Source organism: Seriola lalandi, unplaced genomic scaffold (assembly GCF_002814215.2).
Source record: "Seriola lalandi dorsalis isolate HSWRI2012SDOR001 ecotype SW California unplaced genomic scaffold, Sedor1 jcf7180002054360, whole genome shotgun sequence".
NCBI classification, from domain to species: domain Eukaryota; kingdom Metazoa; phylum Chordata; class Actinopteri; order Carangiformes; family Carangidae; genus Seriola; species Seriola lalandi.
In genome coordinates, this window is record NW_019524913.1 from 330,424 (window position 1) to 353,784 (window position 23,361).

General features: G+C 40.6%; 1 protein-coding gene across 1 annotated transcript in view; it reads left to right on the top strand.

The window, feature by feature from the left end:
• The window catches only part of pou6f2 (POU class 6 homeobox 2), a 68,379-nt gene that overhangs the window by 8,598 nt on the left and 36,420 nt on the right, over positions 1 to 23,361 (top strand). Inside the window, exons 2-3 of the mRNA XM_023408325.2 lie at positions 5,995 to 6,092; positions 11,640 to 11,859. Of these exons, the coding sequence (XP_023264093.1) occupies positions 5,995 to 6,092; positions 11,640 to 11,859 (318 nt within the window). The remainder of the gene's footprint in view (positions 1 to 5,994; positions 6,093 to 11,639; positions 11,860 to 23,361) is intronic.

Here is a 23,361-nt window from a genome sequence, read left to right on the forward strand (position 1 = left end):
GTACCCTCCACCCCCCACCCCACCCTCACAGAACTGCTGAGGTGTAAAATCCTTTCTGTTCGGCACACTCTACGGCACCTCCTCCTATGTAATTCCTTAACTCCATAATTCCACTTTGTGCCAGAATAATGAATGACAGAGATTTTTTTCTCCCCTGTAAGGTCTACACCCTTGAGCAATGAGGAATCAGGCTTTAATGTTGAAGCCCGGAGAGATTGCTATGGCCTCTTCTCCCTCATGCCCCTGCGCTGGGCTCTTAATTAAGGAAATGACAGCTCTCCTAGCAGCAGCAGTAGCCTTAATGTAGCTAATAGTGTTACAGGCAGCCACTCAAAAGTCAGTCTCTGGTGATTTTCTATCCTCAGAAATACTATTGACCTATCCCTAGCAGCTTCTCCACCCCAGCCTCTAAACAGAGTATTACTTCCCTGGCAGTCCAGAGGGAGCCATCTGACTAAGAGCACCTGGAGTTATTGGCAGCAGATTATGCCCCGTGTTATTGTTGAGGGCTTTGGTGGGAGTAATGAAACACTGAGCTAAATCACTGGTGATTTTGACTCTCTTGCATTCTACAAGGAGTTAAGTAAATCACTATAAAGCCCACACTGCATATTATAGGCCACTCTTTTCTATACAGCGCTGTGCCTTGTTTGTTACATCACTTTTTGGACTTTATTCAGTGCTGCTTTAGATAGAAAAATGAAAGTGAAATGATCTGTCGCAACACATTTCTTTCTCTCTCAGCTCTCTGCAATGCCACAACCTTCCAAGTGGTATTAACAAAATCAATGGTCAAACAATCTGGGACAATTGGTCGCGTATTGATGGAATTAAACCTTGTGTATGATGTGGCTTGGTGTTTATCTGGGCCCATCCTTTTTGTGCCAACAGCTCACAGATCCCTGTCCAACAAAAAGGCTCTGGATCAAAAACACAGCCTCACATTTGGTGATGAGAATCATGCAATCGTTTCGCATGTTGCACTGTAATTACCAATCTATGATAATTCCACTCAGAATAACAATTAAGAATGTAATTAATTTATAATCTTCACTATTTTTAAATGTGAAATTGTTTTCCACGGATTAAATTTCAGTGGCAAAATGATTGACAACATCTTAATAGCAAACACATGCACTCAGCCAGACATTTTCAAAAGGACCATTATAAAAATGGGGGTTGGCTGTTCATTCTGAATAGCCTGAATCGTTACCAGGCCTCTCTCGTACATTTGACAACTTACATAATGCATTTCCACTAAAATAGCTTAAGTGTTAAAGCTTCTTTTATGGGCAAAAATTGATTCATAAATGCACTGAGGCGAAAGCTAACATGAACACAAAGCTTTCAATAACGCCCATTTTATTCAGACTGTCAATGTATGAAGCGGTTGCATTAGACAAGGTGGCATGCTGATTGCTTTATGAAATCCAGGCTAATTGTTTTGTGGTGTAGTCCTTGGGGCACCCTGCATTAAGACAGACCCAATGAAGTCAAATAAATATAGCTCTTTGCCCCCTCCCCTCCCCACAGACACGCACACACACACACACACACAGCACGTAGAGTCCCGCCGCCTTGTGTGGCATTGAAAGTCGCTCTCCAGTGGCCACTTTGGTGATCAATGAAAGAGAATTTATATAGTGGTGGATATTGGCAATATTTCCATGACATAAGTCACATCAAATTGCACCCTGTGCCCTGTGATAAATATGATTATTTCACTTACAAAAAAAAATGTCACTAATCATGTCACTGTCGGTATGAGATTAGAATTAAGACTTGATTTATGTAATTAAATTCATCCTCTTACTTTAAGTCAAGGCCATGAAGAACGTATTGTATGAATGTCCATTTAAAGGGCTTAAGAGTGTTTTTGTTAATCAAAGTGATTTAAGGACATTTGTGCTGTTACAACAGCAATTAAATTGCTGAGGAAATTCAAAAAAAGAGATGAAACCTGAATGTCCTAGATAAATGTAAAGCAATGTTGAATGTGCGTCGCCTGTTCTTTCATCCATTTGGCCTCTGCTTTCATCTCTCCTCACATCAATACATCCATTCATTCCATTTTATCCATCGTGTGACCTGCGTATAATCATGGCATCAAAGGACTTTCTTTTTAGTAAAGGTTTGATTGAGATATTCTCTTTTTTTTTTCTCCTGTGTACAGTACTAATCTCCATCTGGAAATCCATTTAAGAATCATTCACATTGGATAAGTAGATTTTTTTTTAAAGAAAAGAAAAGCAAAACATGTATAAAGATTCCAGTAATAAAAAAGAATTGAAGATTGACTCCCTGGGTATTTCTCCTGTCAGCTATTTAATTTAGTTAAAGAAATTACACAAATCCTTTGGGAGAAGATGTGCATGTGTATTTATTTATTATTGATTTTTTCCTCTGCGATAAACGTGTTAACGTTACAGATATTTGCAAAGGGATGAAGCTTTCTAAGTTATTGTGAAATGCTGCAATGAAAGGCATCAAGGAATTGTTATTCAGTAAGTCTCCCACAATATTTGTCAGATACAATACATTATTCAGGACCAATATCTTAACTACATTCACGAGCCATACTGTGTGGAGTTTATCAACGATGTTATAAAGTCTCATTTATTCATTTTAAAATCTTAATTTAGCAAATTGCCTTTGTTATGATGATAACTTGATAATTCACCGGCATAATAGTTGTTCAGTAGCACTGTGTGGTTTGTTATTGTTATCACAGTATGGCAGCTGCATTCAGAGAATTGCCTTTGAGATGGTTGGAAAGTTTGAGTTGCTGTAAATGAAAATCAGACACTTTCAAGTCTGGAGGAAAGAAATTACTTTAATTTGATAACGGCCAAAGTGAGAATTAACCGCTTAGAGACAATACAATAATAATGAAATCCAGTAAAAGAATTTCACCTGATAATAATGCACTCTCCAGTATTTCAAATGTGAAATTATACAACACATTATGATGATATTGTGCTTTATCTGTATTATATTGACTCCAATACAGTCACAAAGTCTTCCCTGCATGTTCAGATTGATCATAATTCCAGAAACTGAGTGCACAGGGTGGGGCTGTGCACAATGTGATCCATAATGGGTGAAATAATTGGTGAAAAGAGACTGGCTTGTCAAAACATCCACTGCGTTGCGAGGCTGATAAGCGAGAGGATGTGGACCTTCATCGAGAAGCAGGGCCAGCCAGTCAGAGGTAGAAACCAGCTAGAAAAGCAGGCTTCCCCTTGGGCTTTCACATCAACCATCAAATGCTTGAGGTTCATTTGTTAGGTCATGCCATTCACCAATTATTTGGATTTTATGTAAAGATGAAATGATTTTAGTTGGCGGAGGGGAGTTTAAAATGTAATGCATAAATATACTTGACAGGCAATGAGATCTTCCTGGCGAAGCTTTTCAGTAGTGTGTTTTGTATGAAGCTTTTATGAAGGGAGTAGAGGACCATGCATGCCCTGTATATTTAATAAAAAACCCTATTCATCCATGAGTAAAAAGACACAACACATCAGGGCTTTATTCTTTTATTTAAAAGCTGCGATACTCCATTTAAGAAAATCGATCTCATAGTAGAAATGTGATTACATTTTTTCTTTTAAATCATTGCCAATGTTGTATAGTTAACAAGGTTTTGTAGCCTTCAAACGCATTTCCACATGGATAGCTTGACTTCATCTACAATATCCACTTTATTCAAGGTAAAAGCAGTTTTAAGAAGACGACATTACATTTAAAAAGATGTTTCATTAAGTTTTTGTCAGTGGTTTGTATCGTAAATTTCAAAGCAGCGAGCAACCTTTTTCTAAACTACCGTATTGATGTTTTAAGATAAACGAGTTAATTTTACAGTATAGTGGCTGTAAATTGACCCAAGAACTATGAATAATAGGCGTTTCAGCGACTCATCTTGACTTGAACCAAACTTTTAAAGCCCTGACTTCAATCAAAAAGTTTAGGTTTAGATGGCAGATGTAAAGTCTTGTGGATCTTTTGTCTATCAGATCATCTGGTTGCCTTTTCACCATTCGTTCAGTGCAATTGTTCTTTTGTACGTTGTTCTGTCACAGACTCTCTCTGCCTCCCTGCACTCATATTTGAGTCTAATTCATTTTCCAAAAAAGATACAAAACACAGTTAAAGATTAATTTGACTGAGAGCTGATTGATTTTTTTCTTCTTTTTTTTCAAATTTTCTATAGATATCGCGGTAGTATCGTTATAGTGAATTCTTGTGTGAAAATTTGGGACAGCCCTAATTCATCACATTTTCCACTACTGTGGCATACCAAATATGAAGGAAATAATTGGACTGGTAAAGCTCCTGAAAATTTGGTTTCAAATCATTAGTATTTCTCTCTGACACAAACTAATTGTGACTAAAACAACAACAATCAAAGTTAAAGTTGAGAAGAAACATTCTTCAATTTTCTTACTAAAAGAAAACCAAGATAATCCACTTCAACAGGACTTTGTGGGTGTGGTTTGTTTGGATTTTTATTGACAATGGCCTTGCAACACAAGCAAACAACCCACCCACCTGATTGGTGCATGGAGGTTCATGACATCGTGTTTTTCCGTCTGAGCCCTCCATTGAGACGTACAGTCACTTAATAAAGATGTCTCCAAATAAAAAGTTTAAATACCTCGGATTACAGCTTGAAGGTCGATCAAAGACAACTGGTAACACAGGTTAAGGCTGACTGTAAAACAGGCCAATAAAAGACCTGAGGTTTTCATTGGAACACCTGAGCGAGATGAGCAGTAGATGTTGTCCACTGTATCGACTGCCTGTCACTTAGAGAACACGGGTCTTTGTTCATAATAGCTCGTTAGTTTTGCAAGATTTGGTTTCTGCAGCACTATACCTTCACCAACTTAATCAAAACACATTCACCCTCTGAACCATGAAAACACTGCCACATCTTTTTAACTCTTAACTTAACAAGGTTCGTGTTTTGTACCTTGTGTTTGCCAATTTGTTTTGAAAAGAATTACGAAATCACAAAATATACTTTTCTTGCTAGAAAATCAACTTGAATGTCGCTCTAGTGTCTTTTGTTTCACCATTTTCACGTGTCAATTTTCACAAGAATATTTCTTAAGTTCAAGTTTTCACACTTGCTCGCTTCAGTAAGATGGAAGTGCTTTCCCGTTAAATTCTTTCAGCCAATCTCAGATAAATAGTAAAGTAATTTTTAGTCGGGTGGTATCTTTCTTCTGGACGGTCATTTTTGGTGAAAGACACCTAAGAGTCATTTCATTTTTCTGACAGTCCTTTCTAGAAGACTTACTCATCTTTGCGCTCCGCAAGCCTTCGCGTCGCCAGCGAGGCATCATGCGATCTCGATATCAGCGGGGTCAAAGGGTGAGGGTCACAGCAGCCTCTCGGACCTTTTAGAGCAGTCCACACTTGGTGCTCTGCTGAGAGATTCTGTGAGATAGGGATTGCTGCGATATCCAATCGTTGGTGTTTTTTATTTTCCCTGCAGCCATCAGCAAGCTTATTATCATGTCCCTGTCTGCTCTGCTCCACTCTGCCCTCATAGCAAACAGGTCTAATTGTGTCTCGTAGCTGCGGGCTCGGAGCAGGGGGCGGGGTGGGGGGTTTAGATGAGTGATACTCAGTGATGTAAATGGCTGAATAATATGGCCCCAGCGTTTGTGGTGGAGCTCTATCTCTCAGCAGTAATCTAGGCCATCGGGGACCCGCCAGTATGCATCATCTCCCATCAATGAGCCTCTCCACTGGTTCGTAATTTATACAGTTCTTCAGCGGTTATTGATAAAACACTTAAATACAAATTCCCCTCCTTTCCCAACTGCCCTCCTCAGTTGCATACAGCACTGTGTATTGTAATATTACAGTGCGGTCTGTGTTGTGTGTTTATCAACTTATATTTACTGTGTTGATCTAAGGTGGGATCTTTGTTTTTCTCCTCTTCTGTCCGCTTTCCTACGTGGATCTCTGTCGCCCTCTCAGGAGCTCGTGACGGTTCGGTCCAGTCCGACGCCAGCAGCAGTCCCTCAGAGCAGAGTCAACTGGGCCAGTCTCACCCAGGATACCCAATGGGTCCACAGGTGAGTTATATGAGGATCTGCGATAAACTGAACCCAAGCGCTCTGCATGCTGATAATGTTGAATACCTTGATAAAAGTGGAGTGAGCCTCCGTCTCCTCAGGCTCACAGAAAGTCTGGAGAAAATGTAATTAACAGACAACTGGCAAAATAAGATGACAAACAAATGTGGAAGGGTTTTCAAAAAGTAGCATCAGGTATGTGCAGCTGAGATAAACAGTCCCATACCATATAAGCCCTTGCAAACTTTGCTTCAAACTGAAAGTATTTCTCTCTAACTTTGAATATTCATGGATAAATTAATAACGATCAGATTCAAATATAGAAAAATCCCAATTAGTACATGATAACCAGGGAAAGAAAAACTGAAATCTCCAAGGTGAAATAGCCAAAAGTGTTTTAACTGTGGCAGAAAATGGTGTGTTTAAGTCTCTAGAGTTACATGCATTACGTTCTTTTTTGCTGACAATAGTCCCATGACCAACACTCCTCACATTTTACACATGTAATAAGTGAAGTCTATTTGTATCGATGGATCTTCTCTGTTTCCTATCAAAGGTTATTATGAGGAAACTCTTGCCGCTGGAAACGTGATCTTTTGTTGGGTTTTCATTAGTTGCTGCAAGTTCTCCCAAGGGCATTTTTGTCGGTTCAAACTAAGAGTGGGTGATCTTTCCAAAAAATCATACCATGATCTTTTTAACCTACGATCCAAGATTTGAATTGTGAAACTTTTTTTCATCAATTTTGAAATGCACTGTTGAGATTATCCAGACTACAGACTTATCTGTTTGCAACATTTAAGTAAAACGATGTTGCATGTAAGAGACAGTTTTCAAAATGTTCATGTGCATCAATGTCTTAAATCCCACATTGTCCACAGTTTGAACGGCACTGTCTCAGTCACCTCTTTCCATCATTGGCTGTTTTTATTGTCAGGCGATAAGTGTATATGTTTCATGACCTCGTGAGATACAGATGAGTGGGGTTGTACCTGAGTGCCTGAGTGAAACACAATCTGCACGTTCTTTCGGATGCGTCCTTTTAAAGTGGTTGAGTAGATTTGTCATATTACCTCGACCGTTGCCCGACAATGCTTACAGATAACTTTGCTTTGAGAAATACTGGTACGTGGAGTCTTTTTCTTTTTCTTTGTTTTTTTGGCACCAGCTCCTCATCCGCCATGCTGCTAGCTCAATTATTTTCCAAATACGTCACACATTGAAGAGACCCCTATGATAGAGACAAGTGATATAATTTGGCCAATCCAAGTTATTATTGTAAACCAAGTGCAGCTGGCACAAATGGTAAAATGTCACGATCTCTACGATTGGCTTGAACGGCAGATCATGTATGTCTTCAAGCTTGATCACAATATAAAAGCATCAGATCGCCTGCCCCCAGTTCGAACTGTTCCAACAGCCCCCTGTGTCTCCTCTGTTTTCTAACTGACTGCAGACCTCTGAAAATGTTTATTCTTCTGCCCTCACTAGCCACGCTGCTCTACTTTCACTTGATCATAGTCGCACGTGTGTAGAATAAAAATACTCGAAGAAGCCGAACTAAGTAATGTACACTAGGAGTAATGCACAAGATTGACGACTAACACAGCCCTGTTAATCGTGTTATGTTTACTCTGATCAAAGCAGTAATGAGAAAAAGATTAAGGTGTTTGCATGACAGCTTCAATAATCAGCTTACAGTGTTACTCTGCTTCTAATCAAATTCTTTCAGTGCATTTAAACACGCTGAGCAAAAACATAAGGTGGAACCCCTTCACTGAATGCTGCAAGAATCGTTTTCAGCTAAAATGTGAAATTGTAATGTTATTTGTCATCACACATCATCTTCAAATGTAATTGAGTTGAGGCACTAATGAGCTGACAATACCGGCCTTGTCAAAACAAGCAGGGGAGCAAAGAGGCCGGGCCTGGAGCCCTGTTAATAGCTCAATCAGGCATTGTCCTATCTGATTGGATTTATTGGCCTGGTGGCTCGCCGGTGTTTAATGAACATCTATCTCATTAGTGTTGCTCAATGTCACCGCTCAACACACACACACACACAGCGTCAGGTTTCCTCCACTGGCTTTAATAAGGCCATTCTCCCTGCTCACAGTGTTACTCAACGACAGTCAATCCTCATCAGGATAAACAAAAGAGGAAACATGAGAGGAGGAAAGCCGTTCAGCTTTGTTGGGTAGGTTTGCAGGGTGAGAAATCCCCCGGTGAAAAAGTCAATCTGGTGCAAGTGGAGATAAAGAATGAGCTTAATTAAAAGCACTTTTCTGATTACACATACTCTCGCTGGTAAAAGCAACTGTTTTGGTAATAGATAAGAAATAAACACAAAGGGAGAGCATCTCGAGCAGGCAACAGTTAGAGTCTGAGCCTCAGCAGGCGGCTCTCAACAGTCACCATCTAATATATTAATGCTGTCAGTACAGTCTCTGTGAAGCTAACACTTTTCAGAAACAAAGGCGCTCCGCATGCCATACCCAATTCTCTTGTTCCAGGATCAATATGTTTTGATAGATTCTCGCTCCAGAGCCGGATATTGTTCGAACAACCATTATCCGATGGTAGTTTACCCAACATGAATCCACCTTCCTTCTGTTTCCCACTCGCAGTTAGGATGACAAAAGTCTGCTATCTGGGTGATTATGGGCAATTTCTCAGTGCCAGAGCTGCCAAGCAGATAGAAGGGCCTATTCTCCCCTGATGGGCAGAGAGGCTGGGTTCCACATCCAGTCCTGAGTGGGGCTGCTTCCACATCCAGAGCCCAACACACACCCAGTTCTGTGCGTCAGTGTGGCCCCTAGGAGACCACTTCTCAACACTCAGCTGTCAGGCCTGCCAAGCACTGTGCAGCAGCTTTCCAGCAGCACCTATGGAGAGGAAGAGTGAGAGTATCAGGCATAAAGGCAGAAGGGGAACTGCTTGTAAATCTAGATGAGTGATGCTGGGGGATTCTTTTGGTGAAAGCTTGTTGTGTGGCTGCAGAGTTGTGCTAATTGTGTTCACGCTAAATTTATTCTTATCTCTGATTTTGATAGGTGCATGTACAGTGTTCTCACCTCCGATGCAGATAAAAATCAGACTTAAACTGGCACAACAAACAGCCTTAAGACCAAGAACTCTTGCATGCTTTACAAAAAAAATCTCCAAAGTGCTTTCTCTCTGCAGCTGCCTATGTGCCTAACAGCTGCCTGCTTCTCCAAAGCTGCCTGTAATGATAAATAAATCAGGGCTACATCTGATAATTGTAGAATTGTCTTTTAATGTTATTCCCTTCCATGTGAGGCTGCCTTTGCTGTCAAGCTTGGCAATCTCATTTTGTTTGGCTCAGAGATGAAATGTTCAAAGAGTGTCTTTGATTATATGCTGCTTCGATTCAAGATTAAATTTAGTTTAAAACACGAGATTAAACATATGTCACTTGCAGCTAACAAACGCGTCGCCTTTGTTATTGTCCTTTGAGGATTCTTTGAGCTCCCGAATTATTAATTCATTTTTTAAAGTTAATGGCAAATGTCATTTTGAATGCTCTCAGAAGCGTCAGATATTGTCATTGGTTATGCACTGTTGTTGTGTATCAAAGCAAATGTTGAGAAAGAGGAATCCTATACAGTGTGTCTAGTTGCCCCTGCCAGCAACAATCACCTCTCTCTGCTTTTTTTATTTTATTCTTTTAACAGCTTAGAAAAAACAAACAGGTATTCGTTTGTCTTTCAGTGCAGATATTTCACCCTGAGATCTCTGCGTGTTTTGTGGCTTTAAACTCACGTGACCTCGTACCTCTTAAACTGTGATCGCATGTGTGTCGGAGTGGGTGCAGGCGTTCTGCACCATGCAGGGTTATCACAGTGACACGCCTGTCACCTAGGAGCACCAGGCTCGGGTGTATGGCGGGCTCTTCGCACCAGTCAGCCCGCTCTGCATCCTGTGCAAGCTGCAGACACACCATGCAAAACAGAAGCAGATAGCTGACAATTGGAGTTAAAGGCTTGTGAACTTAAGTCACAGTGGAGGAGTCAACACAGTGCAGCCAGGCTTACCTAGCAACGTCTAAAGGCTGCTTTACTGTGGACACAACACAAGCTGACAATGTCGTTTTATTAGTTTTATTCCAAACAATTCAATTCAATGTTTAAAGAGTAACTCTGTTGGATTTTGCAGCATCTTCAGCATCTCCCGTCTCGTACCTCTTGTGCAAATTCAGTGTGACATGCTCCAATGCTGACATAATTTGAAAAAGGTTTTATGAGAATGAATGAAATTTAACATGTCATTCCCAGTGTATTCATGGAGATTTCAGCCATGGTACAAACCTTCCCACTTTGGGCTTAAAGCTCTCGATGAAAAATGTGTTGGTGTATTTCCAAACCCACTTCCTCGGAAAATGCATTTGAAGAGATCTGCTACTGTGCAAAATATCTCAGAGCGATACTTCTGATAACATATCTTTTCCTCTATGGGTATGACTGCACCGATTCCACTTTTACTAATATGAATGAATGGATACATGAAGAGATGAGAGTGATTTGTTATATCCCTCATCAAAAGAGTAAAGCAGTGCCACTTTTTTTATTTTTTTTTTGAATAGTACTGTGCATTTCAGGCACAATTCTGTGGTACCAGGGATTTGTTCAATGGGATGAAACATAAATCACTCTGCATCTCTGTGAAAGAAAAGTTCTCAGCTCTTTCAGAAAAATTGGATTTGATCTCTGTCAGTACTAACGGCAGTGTGTTTTGACTGTCAGTCTGTGACACAGCTAAGCACAGAATTCAGCTGCAAAACAACTGCATTCATCAAAAGGCATTGATTGGTCATGCAGTAACATTGATGACATCTCCTTTACTGCTTTACTTGTCTCAATTAAGCACCCCAGGCTATAAAATAATGTGTGTATTCACCAGTTAAACGTGTTTATTCTGGATTGTACTCGGGTAAAACAAGTGTTCTGCAGTACACTGAAGTAGTACCAGACATACTACAGAGGAATCATGTTATCATTATCGTGTTATCATTTTGGAAAATTCTGGTGTTTTGATCACTGATTTTGAGCAAGCTGTAATTTTTATTTTTTTTTACACATATGAAGAGTTGGTGTCATGTAATTCTTAATGGTGGAACAGAGTTTATCAGTTAAGATTATTTTAGGGTTATTTATATATTTATATTTAATTCAATTTCAATGTCAATTCATTGTCACTATTGGAATATATGCTTATCAATATTGTAAAATGGGTTTAACCACATTGCCCATACCACATATACAGTTAATTTGGTTGCACAATAATGGGATATCTAGCATTAATGGTGTTGTGATACTACAGACTTTAATTGCATTTTCGTGGAGGATGTGAATCTCTCTTCTCCAAAATAAGCAATCCAATAAAGACAAAGTCCAGTAAAGGCTTTGTTTTACATGCCTTGTGTAACATAACTGATGATATTTTTGATGACATGAAAAACTATCTCCAATGATACTATGGACGTGTCTGTGCATGTGTGTTTTGTGTGTGTGTGTGTGTCTCCTGTAGTCTCTCCTGGTGGCGCAGCAGCTGGCCAATGCAGTAGGTGGCGTGATGTCTGGGACAGCGCCAGGCATGAACCAGCCCATCCTCATCCCCTTCAACGCAGGCGGGCACCTGGGCGGGCAGCAGGGCCTGGTCCTCTCTCTGCCCACGGCCAACATCCAGAGCCTGGTGGCTGCTGCTGCTGCAGGGGGCATCATGACACTCCCCCTCCAGAACCTGCAAGGTAAGAAAAAGTGCCAAATGAACATGCAGCTACAGAAAACAAAAAACTCATTAGTGTTACAAATCAAGGTCAACATGACGACCCAGGGAGAAAACAGAAAATAATTCAGCTACTACTCTATGAAGCTGATATATAAATCCATTGTTGCATGGTCAGTTCTGTATTATTCTATATTACACACGATGATTCATAGAACGTGAAACACCATATTTACCAGGAACTACTATAAATAAACACTACAAATATTGCTCCCAATGAGAGTTTCTTATACTTCCAGTGGATGACATGGAACAGTATTTTGTTTTCTCTTTAATAAAAATGCTTTACAAAGCTTTTGAGCAGGTAAGAATCCTTCAGGGATTTGTATCCCAAAAAGCTGCCATCCTCAACTTGCCCAGAGGAACAACCATATTAATTACAGGTCAACGTTTTGCAGTGCAGCGCAAAAGCACTTTATGCTTCTTTTCTGTGAATATGAGTGCACTGTACTTCACTTTTTTTATCTCTTTTCCACCTCATCTGTCCATCCACATGGCTGTACTTATCCTTGCCTTTAAAACTTTAATGCCCAAGTGTTCTCTTTTGATCATAGTTGTAAATGGTTTTCATTTTAATGTTTAAAACATTGTCTCTTTTATACCATTAGATTGAGGGATGGATGGGGAAACAGCAGTCATAAATCTTGGATGAGAGAGCTGCACTAATGTAAAAAGATGCCAGGCTACATGTAAAGCAGTGTGTTTTTAGGATGGAGATTACAATAATGCCAGTGCAGCACAAAGTGCAGGGAAGGCTCCCTTCATGTGGGGAAATGGATGGACAGATGCCCTGAGTGAGGAAATGTGGAGGTAGAAGCCTAATGGACACAAACATGCATAAATAACAGCAGCCATCGCTGTGGGCAGAGCTTTTAATAAACCCGCATCTATCCAGCGAGCCCTTCAATGTATCCGTCACTAGTGGACGATAATGGGCCCAGCAGGCCTGTCTGACTCACACTTCAACAGATCTTCCTCCTGGTGCATGAGGGACAACCCAGAGGCTTCAGTGATCTGATGAACTGATCGACAAACACATTGTCAGGGTGTCAGAATGCCAAAACAAACACCTCTCAGTCATCCTTATTGTCCACTGCCAAACAAACCAACAGACTGTCTGGAATCCAATGTCCTGATAAACCTCCCCATCCATGAGAGATAGTGGGAAAAAAACTGTTGCGGAGAAATGCCTCTGTGGCAGATCTTTTTTTAAGCGTGTGGACTGACAGACTGCCTGTTCGCACGTCCTCTTATCTGAAGGGGATGCATTGAAGGGACCTCCATGGAGAGAAAGTGACACAAGTCACGAGTGAAGCTAAATGTCTTGACTGTGTCCGGGCCCCTCTGGCCACACGGCGCTCCTCCACTCTCCCCTGTCTGAGTTCATCACAGCTCCTCTGAATGAGGCCTGCTGGCACAGCACCTCTGTCAGACAACTGCAACTCTGGCCTCTGCCCCTGCTTCCCTGTCGCTTCCCCTCCCAGCCCCTCTGGGTCTCCAGGCCTGATTAATCACACATATAATACAGCGCCACGCTGTCGCTGGGGAGCAGTCGGCTCATTTCACGACCTCAGGAGCAAGTGTGCTTTACAGCACTCACGCTGCTAGCTAATTAGCGTCAGATCAGACACAAGACAACTGTGAGGCACAGTAATGAGACTCGAGGAGGAGCCCAGCCAATGGCTGTATTTAAATGTAATGAGGCGGCTAATGACCAACTAATAAGGCTGTTTGTCTTGGGGAATGGGCAGTTGCGGGTGGAGGAATTGTGTACTTAACATGAGAGTCAACATGCTGGTAGTCTCACAGTCTTCAGACTTTTACTTTTGACATGAATACAATCTTTATAAGTTAGATCAGGTCAGATTTTGGTATTTTTGCATATTAGTTACATTATTACATTCAGCCTTAATGAGGGAAATTAAATGAGAAGACAAATCAGAACAAGCAGTGACAACAGTGTTTTGATTATACTTATCAAAGCTGGCTCTGTTGACAGAAGGGAACCGGCTGGACTGCTGTGAGCTTTAGGAGAGCAGCTCTCTCAGACTGTGATGAATAACTATCACTGTAATGGGGTTGTGCTATAAAGTTTGAGCAGTTGCTTAAATAAAACTGAGCAGCATCTTGTGGCAGACTCAGTAAACACAGGCACCAGTGTAACTGGTTATTTGTCAGAATGATTTATGCCTGCAAACATGCAGTAAAAACAAATTCCCAATGAAACTAAAGAAGGGAGAAAGTTATCTTTTGTGACAGAGTGCACACAATTCTAGCTGACTTCACAGAGGCAAAAACTAGGTTGGGTCATGCTAGAGGTCTGTAAATACGACAGCTCATATGAATAAAAAAATCATATATGATTTTCACATTTTGTAACACAAGTATGCACAACTGATGCAGACAAAACGTCTACAGATTTTGGTTGTTAGATATGGCGCTAACTTGAAGCTGCATTTTAATAGGTTTTCGTTTCACATGATTGTTGCACAAGCAAAGCATGATTACCATACTTGTAAAAGTAGTTGTATCAAAGCACTGTACATGTAATGCTCAATGGGAGGAAGCAGAACAAAGTCTCATCTGTCTACTCCTCTTCTCCATGACTCACTCAAAGGTAATGCAAGAAGCTAGTTTACTGGAGCTCTTTCATATTAATAAGCATATCCCATCTTATTTGCTCTCAGCAGAAAGCCAGGCAGCGCATCACATCAGAGAGCCGAGTTCTAATGGTGAGGTGAGAGCATTGTTCCTCTGTACTCGTCCGCAAGAAACACAAAACAGCACTCAGGCTTCCTGATAAAGGTCGGCATCCCACTCACCTGCGGTAATGAGACCCGGTGTCAGTGCCAATCAAAGGCATGTCTGCCGTTTTGATGAAAATGCTCAGCAGTGTCGTTCGCAGGTTGTGGGTGTTGGCATGATACAAATTAGGGAAATCACTCTGCTCATTACACCACCAAAGGCTGGGCTCCTGGGGGAAGAGCCAAATGTTTCCACACTAGTTAGACATGTCAGAGTGCATCTCTTCTGCCTCAGCTGACTGCTGCTCCTTTAAGAGGTTAGCTCACCGGGCCGGGCCACTGACTTAACCTCTGTCTGCTGTGGGAATGCCTCTGTGTCCCTTTACCCATTACATTATAGGAGCTGGAGAACTTCAAACATCCTTTTTGGGCTTGTTATAGCCGCACTAGTTGCTCATTGTGGGATTCTCTTCCTCATGTGTATATCTGTCGAATCATTTTGGGATAAGGAAAGAGATAAGCTATTGTTTGTTTGCACATTCAGCCAGCAGAAGAGTTCATTAATAGGACCCAGTGCAAGAAGTCCATATTTCCTCACATCAACATCTGCCATCTCAACACAATAGAGGCCAACCCCATCCTTTCTCCCTTATCGCTGTTTAATTTGAAGTGTTCTCAAGCAGTATGTATTCCACGTCGTCCTTTAATGATTTAACTTTGCTGTGGTTGTAAGATGACTCGCAGGGGAGAGAGCTGCATTAAATAAATAACAGTGATAAAATGTAGACCTCATACATTTCAAAGCTAATGCAACTAGCGGTGCAATAGGAGCAGCTGCACACAGTCCTGGAGCGGTAATTTGATTGATTTGTTGTGACAGCAGCCAAATAATTGAGAGTGAGAGGTGCTGCTGGAGATGAAGCGCAGGCAGAGGCAGGTTCGCCAGGCAGTCCCAGCAGATATGGCACCCGGGTTCTCATCTCTGCCATTGATATCTGCCAGTAGTTTATTGTTTGTCTTCAATAAGCAGCTTGGAAACGTGTGGGGTTACTGCCTTTGTGACAATTTGGCGACGGAAAGAGGAAAAAAATCACCAATCAAAATGTACAGAGGAGCGATGAGAGGCTTAGAATCAAACACACAAATTTACAGTCAGGCTGATGCGCAGGTTTTCTGTACATGCACATATGAACACACAGACACACTCCCATGAGACTCATGATTTATACTCTGATGTCTTTTTTGAAGCTGAGATGTGAGTAAATTTTACCCCCTGGTGTTTCACTTGTTGCAGACATGCTAATGATTTGTTCTGAATTCAAGTTACATGCATTTCATAATTGCACAAAAATAACAGTACAAATGATGCACAGTGTATCTGAATATAAAGTATGTATTTTTTTTTAAATATATATATATATATATATATATATATATACCGAGATATTTTTATGGTTTCTGCCTGGTAAGAGAAAGTAGTGCTGTTTGTCTTAACCTGCTGGCTCTTGACTCATGTTTTGTTTCTGTGGATGGTGGCAGTGTCACTCTGGCTCAGCCATGCCACAGGACAGCGTGCTGCCAGAGCCTGAAATAGAAAGAAAGAAAGGAAAAAGTGGGGGGGGAGGATGAGTCTTTATGGCGGTGTGGAGGAGGACAATAATATTGTTAATCAGATGTGGCTGTGTCTGCTCCTCCACAGCAAACCCTGACATCTGCCCTCAGTGGTAAACACTGAGGGAGGCTTTTTGCAAACCTCCTGCCATAAACACACAGTCTACAAGACAGTCCATCCACATTACACACTGTGTCTGTCTGCACTGTGTATGCAGAGAGTGTAATGTATTTATTTAAATGGGCTTTGTAGTAGAGGTGTATTAGGAGGGCATAGTTTCTGAATTAGCAGTTTGAATTCCAATATGACAGTTTTTAAAATTAGCTTAATAATTAGAAATATGCTAAATTATTCCATCTTAATCCAGCTGTTTTTGATTCCCTCACCTCTTGAGCTACAACAGATTGCCCTCTGCCTGCTGTAATTAAGTTTTTGAATGTGAGACATGCATATTATTGTGTCCATTCAACCAAATTAACAGTTTATCATTGAAAAAACTACAATATTATGTGGGTGTTTTTTAATTAAACCTCAGATATCTGAAACGTTGCTTTCTAAAATCTTCTGCACACTGATATCCTTAATGAATATTTAGCATTAAAGATTGTTGCATATATTGATTAGGTATCCCCATAAATTATGTACATTTGATAGAGTTCATCAGCCTATTGTTCCTTTTCAACAGACCAGTCGATCACAAGTCTGAGGTTTCAGTAAAGGAGGGACTATTGAGTGTGATGTAAATTATACATATACATAATAACATAGTGTATTGTTTCCATGATATTTCAGCACTTGTAAAATGCTACCAGTAAATTCCTTGACCACTTGGCCCCGGAGTTGTTTTGTAGAAATTACATCTCACTTTTTTCCTCCCTTTTCCAGCCAGACTGTTTCCGAAAGATTTGCTAAAGGTCTGCCATTTTGCTGAGGTGCAATTCAGAAGCTTTCAGCAACAATCTGTAGTCAAGCATTTTAAATGAAAATTGATTTGTGATTTACATGGTCAGTGAGGGGAAAATGAACTTATGAAATGTTGTAAATGAAATATTAGACAAGGTGCAGTGGGAGAGAGCAGACAGAGATGGTAATCTTGTGGAACTGGAATTCCCGCCTGGCAGAACTGGGTGACATTTTACATTTATCTGTGTTCTGCATGAGTTGTAATGTTAATGGTAATTTTATGGGACTGAACTGGAATGAAAATGGTGTTATCACCAATTGCTTCAAATGTGGAATTGTGTAAAGTAGCACAGCTGCATCCTTTATTTCCTATTCCTAGGTTATGTGACTTATTGCATGATCTGTCCTCTAAGGTTGAATGTGTGTATTCAGCCTATTTTAATCAGTGTGTTTTACTCAGAGTGCCTTATATCGCATACCTGCACCACAGGATGAAATACAAAGACTGCTGTGTGTTGATATTAGTGAAAAATGACACATTTGTTTGTGGATGTGTATTTTCTTTTGTTCGTGTTTTCATATATCACATGGGCTTTAATTGATTGTTAAAGGAAAGTTATGTGGAATTTCTTGTCTGGAGGAGCATCCTGATATTAATGATCAACTTGAAGCAGAGTAAATATGTTGTATTTGTAAACACATGCTTAAAACAACTGTATATGCAGCATTATTTTGATTTATCCTCAATTTCAATAGAAGTTTATATAATCATAATATAAACTAACACATTATCACTATGGATCTCTCATGGACTTAATAATACAAGCAAATCAATTTAGCATTACACTCTAATCAATACTACTTACACTCAGCACAGATGTTCTAATTTTGATCAATACCTTGTGCAGTGAATGTTTCCTATTCCCACTCTGGCCGTGTACAACATGTATGGATTTTTATAGAGCTAGCTCTTCCGTGTTGAAAGAGAAAAGAACTAAAGAAGTGAGAAGAACAAACAAAGTGATCCTGCAGCTGCAGCAGCAGCAGAGAGGCTGTGGGAGTCTGGGAGCCAGCCTGGATCACACAGAGGTCATTTTTAAACACAGTTCTCCTGTTCCCTGTGTGTGAAACCAAAGAGTCCATGGTGACATTTGTCAGCAGATGGTATGGAACCAAACCCCTCACCAGCGGGGACGTCTTAGCCGCTGCTAAAAGCTATCTGTGGTTACTAATTGCTGACCAGGGCCTAATTACCTTAATTAATGGACGAGGTATCTGGGGGCCAGATTTGTGGGGGCTTTTATCAGTATCGGTGCAGCTTAAGAGGTCCCGCAGGAGGCCTGAGGAGTGTGTAGGTCCCGTGGGTGCTATTTCTGGACTAACTGCAGTCACATCATAGATGGATCCTGTGGCATCAGCACGGGATGACATGTTTGGAGAGAGCTATCTGATACTTACAGATCATGAGAAGACCTCACAAAGTATCTCACGCAGGAGAGGAAAAAAAGGGCTCTTTCTTTTTTGCACATATTTTCCTTTTCCTCTGCCGTACACACACAAGCCCGTTTCCTGCATTACACTGCCGTAATTCACAATGACAAAGTAGACTTAGCACCTTTTTCCACAGACCGTGGGGGGTTTTGTTCAGTGAGCTCTCACTGTGAAATTAGCCCTGGTACTTTCATTTTCCAGCTGCAGTGAAATGGTTAAAAGACACAGATCAGCCAGTATGAAAATAGAACTGATTCAACAAAATCTGCTGCTTCCCCTTGCTTGCTCCTCACCCATCCAGCAAAAAAAAAAAAAAACCCTCCCCCCACTATTCTCCCACTCCCCTATGCACACCCCCCCTTTTTCTTCCCTCCACTATCCCATCCTCACCCCCTCCCCCAGCCCCGTCAGGCACCTTGTCCGCATCTGAAGAAGGCTTGTAAGTTTCGGGTGCATACATTTCTTTTGATGATATATTGTCCCGGTGCGGAATTTCATTTACTGCCGCTGCCCTTTGCTGAACCTGTTGCTAGTCAGTGAGCACGATAAGCGTATAAGTAGCATGCTACTTCATTCATCATACATCGTTCTGGGCTCTCAAATATCTCATATGCGATTCAGGAAGAAACTACTAAACCGGCACAAAGGATCCCACCAGGATCAGCTGAGGTTCCATTAAACGCTGTGTACAAAATAGAGCGCACTTGGTACTTGTTATCAAATACACATTTCCAGTGTTGCATCTACAAAACATTAGCCTTCATTTCATGGTGTACACATTGTTTATGTTGCGGGGGGGGGGGGGACATATCTCAAGTGCAGTGCTCATGTAGTACATAATCCCATTCACATTGCATTGTGAATGCATGTATTTTGAAATCTGTTTTTTCCCTCAATCATGGTGGCTGCTCTGTGTTGTATTAAACAGCATTAATAATCACAAGAGGCTCAGTGTCACTCAGAAGTCTCCACATCACTAAGGCAGACAGTGTTGTGCTGCTGGGCATGTTGTGCTGTGTGAAAGTGCTTACACGCTCCCTCAGACAACCAAAGGGAATAATTAAAGACAGAAGATGGAGGCAGAAGAATGGAAAGCAAATCCCATTGTTTGGGGTTATTTCATCCCACTGAATTTCTTTTTCTCACTTTCTTTCGCTCTCTTTTCGCATTCCTCCCCAAATGCACTGTGGGTATGTGGCACACTATCAAAAGCATATGTAAGCGAAGCAGCATAGAACAAAAGCCCTATGATGTCCTCCTCATACCCACATTGCCTTTTGATTATTCTACAATCATTTTATATCTGTGTAAGTTGGAAAGGAAGGGAAGGCTTAATAACCTCATAATATACGATACTGTAGCTGCTCAGAAACCACAATGCAAGATGTTTTTTAGATGGTTTGAAAACAAGCTTGCTTATTCTTCATTTGTTCTTGTTTTCTCTAATGGCATAATTTCTTCAAACCCTCAATATCTGAGTTGTTACCAAAATAATCCACAATGAAATTCAAATTTAAGGTGAACTAGACTATTAGGGCAACTCCACTCCACTCCATTTCTAGAGCAGTAAATGTAGCCCCTCAATCTCTCTCAGCTTTTACTGTCAGTCAGAGAGCACTCAGTCATCTCCGTGCATCAGGCCCGCAATATTGATTTTTCCACCCACTGAAACAGCCGCATGAACATAAATTTTGCATGAGGCTTTTACTCGCGGCCTCCGCTTTGGTCTGACGACACATGATGGGACCATGAACACGCTGTAATAACCCAGTCAGTCCTGCCAAGCAGACAGACGCTTTTTCTTTTTTTTTTTTAAGAAGAGGAGGGCGTCCAACACCTTCTGGACTCTCAAGGACAAAAGCGAGGGACCCCTTACTGGGCACCACAGTATTACATACTAGGTAGCATTTGAAATAAGAGTGAAACTCCTCCGTCCAAAAGCAGAGGAAAATGTCCCAATGTGTACAAGAGATCTAGTCGGTTTGCTCATTCATTTGATTGAAAGTATTTTGAGCTGTTGTATGAAACAATATAGCCGAATATAGATTATGTAAATATTTAGATATTAAATATAGATACAGATCATTTCACAGATGAACAAACTGTTGAGCAGAGAGGCATCGCCTAGTTAATGAAATAAATTGTGTCAGTGTTAGAAGGAAGAAAAAGGCACAATGAAAACAGTTGTTACACATTCTCTTGAAAGGAATGAAATGCAGTGAGAGTGAACTAGATCTCACTCTGCTCGGGACCCCCTGGAACTCTCTCAAGGGCCCTCGGAGGTCCCTGGACCACACTTTGGAAATCAATAACCTAGCATAAGCAACAGCAAAAGGGCAACATTATCGAGTACACAGGGATTTTCTTGTATGTGTAACATTTCCATGGAGAGGATTTGATTCTTTGAAATGCTTCCCTCAGACTGAGAATTCTACAACACAGCTTGATATTGCCTTGCAACACAAAGTGAAAGCATTATCTCTGGATCCCTGCGAGTGATGTGGTTTAGTCTCTAAAATCCTGTGGCTCTGCGACTCTTCTCAAATCTTAACTCCATATACTACACACATATATATGTGTATGTGTGTATATATATATATATATATATATATATATATATATAATTTATTTTTCTGTGTAGTTGCTGAGTTCCTCCTGCAGCACACTGATATTGCCTGCTGTGGCTCTGAGTTATGTTTTTATTCAGTAGTTTACTCGTTCCTTTAACGTTTCATTTTCCCCATGTTTATTCTAGCCATTGCCAAGGCAGGAATCTTTTCTCCGTTCCTTTTAACGTGATTACCAATTGTATAGACTCACTGGTAAAAGGAAAAGTAACACAAATATGTGTTCATCAACCTTGTTTGTTTATCTTTAGAAGGAGAATCTTTATCTTTAGTAGATCAGATCAAATTTACTTTACAGAACTTTACTTCAATGGGTTTTAAAATCATATTAACAACTGAGGTGGAAAGTAAAAATACATTAAGTTTATGCAAATGCAAATTTTCCCGAGTATTTCTATTCCATGTTTCTTTATACTTCATTGTATCTCAGAGAGAATATTGTGTTTCTTACTGTATACTGTGATGTATACAGTAATAGCAAAGTTCTCACAGGGGACGTTTTAAGGCTTGAGTTAAAGATCTGAACGCTGGTGATGAACTAGTTAAATGACAAGTTGCTGAAGAAACTTTACTCATTGATCTGTTGTTTTTGTCATTTATGTTACGCCTCAAATTCTCTATAGATTTCTTTCTTCTCTTTGTTTTTCCATGTCTGCTGTGAGTTTCTGGACTACAGAATTAATCACAAAATACTATTAACATGATTGATCATTTTTGAAAGATGATCAGTGTTTTGTTACATGGATGAGTGTTATCAACGTGATACAGAGAGACCAGCGGTGATAGGAGTTAACAGTGAGCTAAAGAAATGAGTGCGGAAACAGTGATGTTATCCACTTCATCAGTGTGTGCGTGCTCCGATCTAATCCGCAGAGTAAAAATGACCTTCCTTTGACCAGCTTCATAATTACCAGATCTCATAGAGTCTAAATCTCCCTACCTCCAGTGGAGTAATTATCAGTGTGACTCACTGAAAAGGCAATTGAGACAGTGGTTTATGGACTCCCATAGTGGAACGTGAGGCAGAGCAGTAATGTGGAGCTTGTTTGTCCCCTCTCACCTCTCTTGTTAAAGAATGACAGCTGTGTTTAGACTGGAGCAGTTCCTAAAAATACAGGGTGGGTCACATTGGACAATTTGATTAACTCCTGACAGGCTCCTGTGCAATTTAGCTCTTAATTTACAGCACTCCTAAATTACACCAAAGACATTCAGTGCAACAGCAGTAAGGGGTGATTTTAGTAAAAGACAATTATGTATCTGAGCTGAGTAGAAGAGGTGACGCACATGTTTCACTTCTTAATATGAAAACTACTTAAAAAGTAACTTTAAGAAAAGCAAACAGTGCATCATTTACTGATCTGACACAAGGTTCTATAGGTTTTATTCATTCCTGTGAACTCCATACAATCTTTTCAAGGTTTGTCATCTTTTTTTCCTTTTTGATGTCCAAGAATTCTTAAATCCCTTCAACATGAACTGATCATCTCGTGCTTCTCCTGACCACACTTTACACTTTATGCTACACAGAGTGAAAGCTATACAGAGTGAAACAAAGTCCATTTGTGTCAATATGATTACTGTCAAGCTGAAGTCGCTCTCCAGGTTGGCCTTGGCCAGGCTCTTTCTAAGGACTTTCAAATGATGATGATATACGATGATTCGTATATACTTTCTACGTAGCCATAACGCCTCAATAGGTGTTTTTTCTTTGAACAGTTAGTGTGACATGGAGCAGTGATGTAGTGTGGATCTTAGGTACATCTGCATCTTAAAGAATGGCCAAAGCACTCATTTTAGATCTTACACTTCTCGTACTTTTAACATCAGAGTCCTGCACGTTCCTCAAAATCCACCTTTGCGTTGAGAATGAACGTTGCACTGACTCCACCTGTACACAAACAGCATGCACACATACAAACGACGTATAAGATAACTCATAGGGAATAGTTGTAAACGGCGGTGTTGTGCATTGAGAGGAAAACAAGGAGTCGAGCTCGAATCAGCCCCAGAGAGAAAAGTGCTGTAATAGGGGGGTTGGCAGGGACTACTGAGATAGCGCTGGTAATGAGAGAGCAGGCTGCCCC